The sequence below is a fragment of the Sinocyclocheilus rhinocerous genome, unplaced genomic scaffold (assembly GCF_001515625.1).
Source record: "Sinocyclocheilus rhinocerous isolate Xijiao unplaced genomic scaffold, SAMN03320098_v1.1 scaffold1053, whole genome shotgun sequence".
NCBI lineage: Eukaryota > Metazoa > Chordata > Actinopteri > Cypriniformes > Cyprinidae > Sinocyclocheilus > Sinocyclocheilus rhinocerous.
In genome coordinates this window covers 1,648,912-1,652,375 of record NW_015638958.1, presented here as the reverse complement: position 1 = coordinate 1,652,375, position 3,464 = coordinate 1,648,912, and the positions used below count along the sequence as shown (strand labels likewise).

The following is a 3,464-nucleotide window of genomic DNA, read 5'->3' as shown; positions in this document are numbered from 1 at the left end:
ATTTTTTTTATTTTTATAAAGGATGAATTTGACCATGAGATTAAGTATCATCATTAATAATGAGTAATCTAAACACAAAAAGGTCTCCTAACCTTTCCAGTCTGGTGTACAAATGGTCAGCAAGCTGGTCTCTCAGCCTGACCAAACTGGTGTTCAATTGGTTGGCAAACTGGCTACCCAGCTTGACCAGCTGAAATGTGCCTCAAAATCTCCTAATGTGACCAACAAACCAGCCCGGGAGACCAATTAGACCAGCAAACCATCTTAGGCTGGTCAGATATATATGTATATATATATAGGCTATATTTAGTCATATATTTATTTATGTATTTGTCTTTCTTCATTATATGTTATAAATCTCTTGTTGCTTAGTTTGTGAAGCTATGGTGAAAATGTAAACCAAATTTAGCCTACTGTTGTTGTATCAATAAATAAAGCACATAAACTGAGCTGAACTGAAACTTGATAGTAAGCAGGGAGAGAGAGAGAGAGAGAGAGAGAGAGAGAAAGAAAGAAAGAAAGAAAGAAAGAAAGAAAGAAAGAATATGCACGTTTCCTCTTCAAATTTAGTCAACAATCATGTAAAAAAGTTCCTTCACAAATTTCGCCACATTTAAATATTCTTTCACACCTTTTAATCTGATACCATTGTGTTTTAAAGTCCCCTACTGTGCGCTCAGCTGAACTTCACTCGAGTATCGAGCCACTCCCAAACACACCTGATAACACTGACGACTGCTGGGAATCCGCCATCATCCTCCGCATTCAAGTCACGGGAAAAAACGAAACTCCTAAATACTTCACGAACGGGTACACTTATCATTCAAACGGGTTCTTTTAGTTAGGTTTTATTGAATTATATCTTTTGGCTTTGGTTTAGCCGCTGGGAGGGATTACACCACGCGGAAAAACTTTACCACGGTATTTTAAAAGTCTCATCCCTCCATTTTGAATCTGACAGGAATTTCAACAGTTTGGTGAGTATGTTTTGCTTTTGTCTGGATAGTTTAAATGGCATTTTAATATAACTAATATAAAAGTGAATTTGCTTCATAATTGGTTCAATTTATGTCTATATTGTGAATACAAGATAGACAGAAAGGCGGAATGTGTGTTTGTGGCTACATTGTTAGCTCGTTTTGTAACTTCATGGAATGTTTGGGATATTTCTGTCTCTGTCGTTGCATATTATACTAAATGAACACCTGCTTGTTTCTTGTAAACGCTTTGTTAGTAATCTTTTGACGAATTCAGAAGGGCCATGAAAGGACAAAAGAGTCGAAAACGTCTTAAGAGTATGAAACAGAAACTATCCTGAAAACTTTGGTAGGGAATGCTAGTTAGCCGTTAGCTGCACGTCTCGTATCAGGACAAATGTGTCGGGAGTTTTTATTCTTAAAGGTGTTTTTTGATCAAAACAGGGCACGCCAATGTTATCGTACGTGTTGTTGTGGATGTTTTAATTTTTGAAATCGATTATGCTGATGATAGTCTAAGGCATTTGAGAGAATAAAATTCATTCGAGGAGTTTATAGCTCCGCCTAAACCACAAACTATGGATCAGGCCCTTCCTGTGAGCTCTGCCTTTAGCAGTGTATAATAATACAGTATGCAGACAGTTATTGAGATTGAGATAACAATGTGTTGTCTATCTAAAATAACAAAAAAGATGACAATATTTACCACTTTACCTGTTGATATGTAAGAGATAATGTTCCATTGGAACAAAAATAATTCTATTTGATGTTTTAATATACACAAAGGTTCTTGCTTGTTCTGCAATTAAAAAAAAAAAAATTCTAACTAAAGAGCAATATTTCCCACTCAAATGAGCCTGTATATAGATAAATTATTCATTTAGTTTCATTTCTTGTATATATTTTTATTATAAAACTACTTGAGTATTATTCAGTTTACTTGGGCCAAAGTTGAATGTCCTACCTTTTTGTATGACACATTTGAATTCAAAGGTTTTATTCCCAGTATGTTGGTCATGCAACACTGACCTCGCCCACTTTGTCTGCATTCCCTGCCCTATATAGCAAACAATGTCCATTTAGTCTGGCTGTTTAGTGCAGACAGACCCCTGCAACAACAGCAGAGCCCTCGGGGTAGGCTGAGTATCCTTGTCCTTCAGTGCAAGATTGCTGATCAATACAACTGCAGTCACTGTTTGAATGGAAAATAGCAGAGTGGGCAACAGAGCTACTCAGACGGCATAAGTGTGGGTTGTTTACATCATTAGTGATTGCATACACTAAATATGAGTCTGTCATGTGACATTTCATTTGATAAAAGACACAGCCCCAGGCCACTTATTTGTCTGTCTCACCTTAATCCATTGATCGCTTTTTCTCTCCTCAGAAACATGACGAGCATTAACACAGCAAACATCAACTTCAAATGGGATCCCAAGAGCCTGGAGATCCGCACACTGGCTGTGGAAAGACTGCTGGAGCCCTTGGTTACCCAGGTCAGACTACTTTTCCAGATTTCACCCTCAGTTGTTGCATTAATCACCAAAGGTCACTCTTTTCCTTAGCTTTTTCATGCACCATTTGCAGGTCACCACTCTTGTGAACTCTAGCAACAAAGGGCCGTCCAACAAGAAGAAAGGCCGCTCCAAGAAGGCTCACGTTCTGGCAGCCTCCGTGGAGACAGCCACCCAGAACTTCCTGGAGAAAGGCGAGAAGATTGCTAAAGAGAGCCAGTTCTTAAAGGATGAGCTGACCTCAGCGGTGGAGGATGTCCGCAAGCAAGGTATGCAAAAAAGAGAAGTGTGTTAACTAGGCATGGGCCGATTACCGGTTTCAAGGTATACCGTGATTTGAAAATTTCACGGTTTCAAAACCACTAATATTTTCCATTATACCGTTCCTGCGGTATGCGCTGTTTTTCATGTCGTCTCAAAGACTGAATGTGTAGGAATCTCTCAGGTTGAGTGCAGTCAGTGTAGAGAGTAGCACGACCCTCCTCCTCCTGTTGGTGCAGCACGGTCAGTCACGTGTGTAGGATGGCCGAACTTAAGGAGTTGACCCTGGAACTTACGCGATTGGCAACCGGCCGTTTTTTTTGTCTTATTGCAACTCGTCTCTGTTCTGGACTTGCACAAACTGCGTTGCAATGTAATCATTTTCCAAAATGTAATTTATATGAAAATATGAAGTCTGTAAACGCCCGTTAACACAGGCCAGAGACGCTGAAGACGGACGCACAGAGAAAAATACTGTAGCAGGCAGATCACTCACTGTTCATGATGCACAAACTATTGGAAGAAAATCTTCAATATTGATTTGGAGGTTTATATGACTGTTTCTGAGGGGAACTGACTGTTTTCAGAAAAGTTTAAGTGGTATTTTGTTTTCATCTTGTCTCTGTATAGTTCATATTAAAGGGGTCATATGATGCTGCTAAAAAGAACATTATTTTGTGTATTTGGTGTAATGAAATGTGTTTATGTGGTT

At 39.0% G+C, this 3,464-nt stretch overlaps 1 protein-coding gene across 1 annotated transcript in view; it reads left to right on the top strand.

Moving 5' to 3' along the window:
• Positions 1-682: 682 nt before the first annotated feature.
• LOC107750356 (catenin alpha-1) overlaps positions 683-3,464 on the top strand; it is a 108,537-nt gene continuing 105,755 nt past the window's right edge. The window contains exons 1-3 of the mRNA XM_016565709.1: positions 683-977; positions 2,365-2,473; positions 2,565-2,760. Coding sequence (XP_016421195.1) covers positions 2,369-2,473; positions 2,565-2,760 — 301 coding nt within the window. The 5' untranslated portion in view covers positions 683-977; positions 2,365-2,368. The remainder of the gene's footprint in view (positions 978-2,364; positions 2,474-2,564; positions 2,761-3,464) is intronic.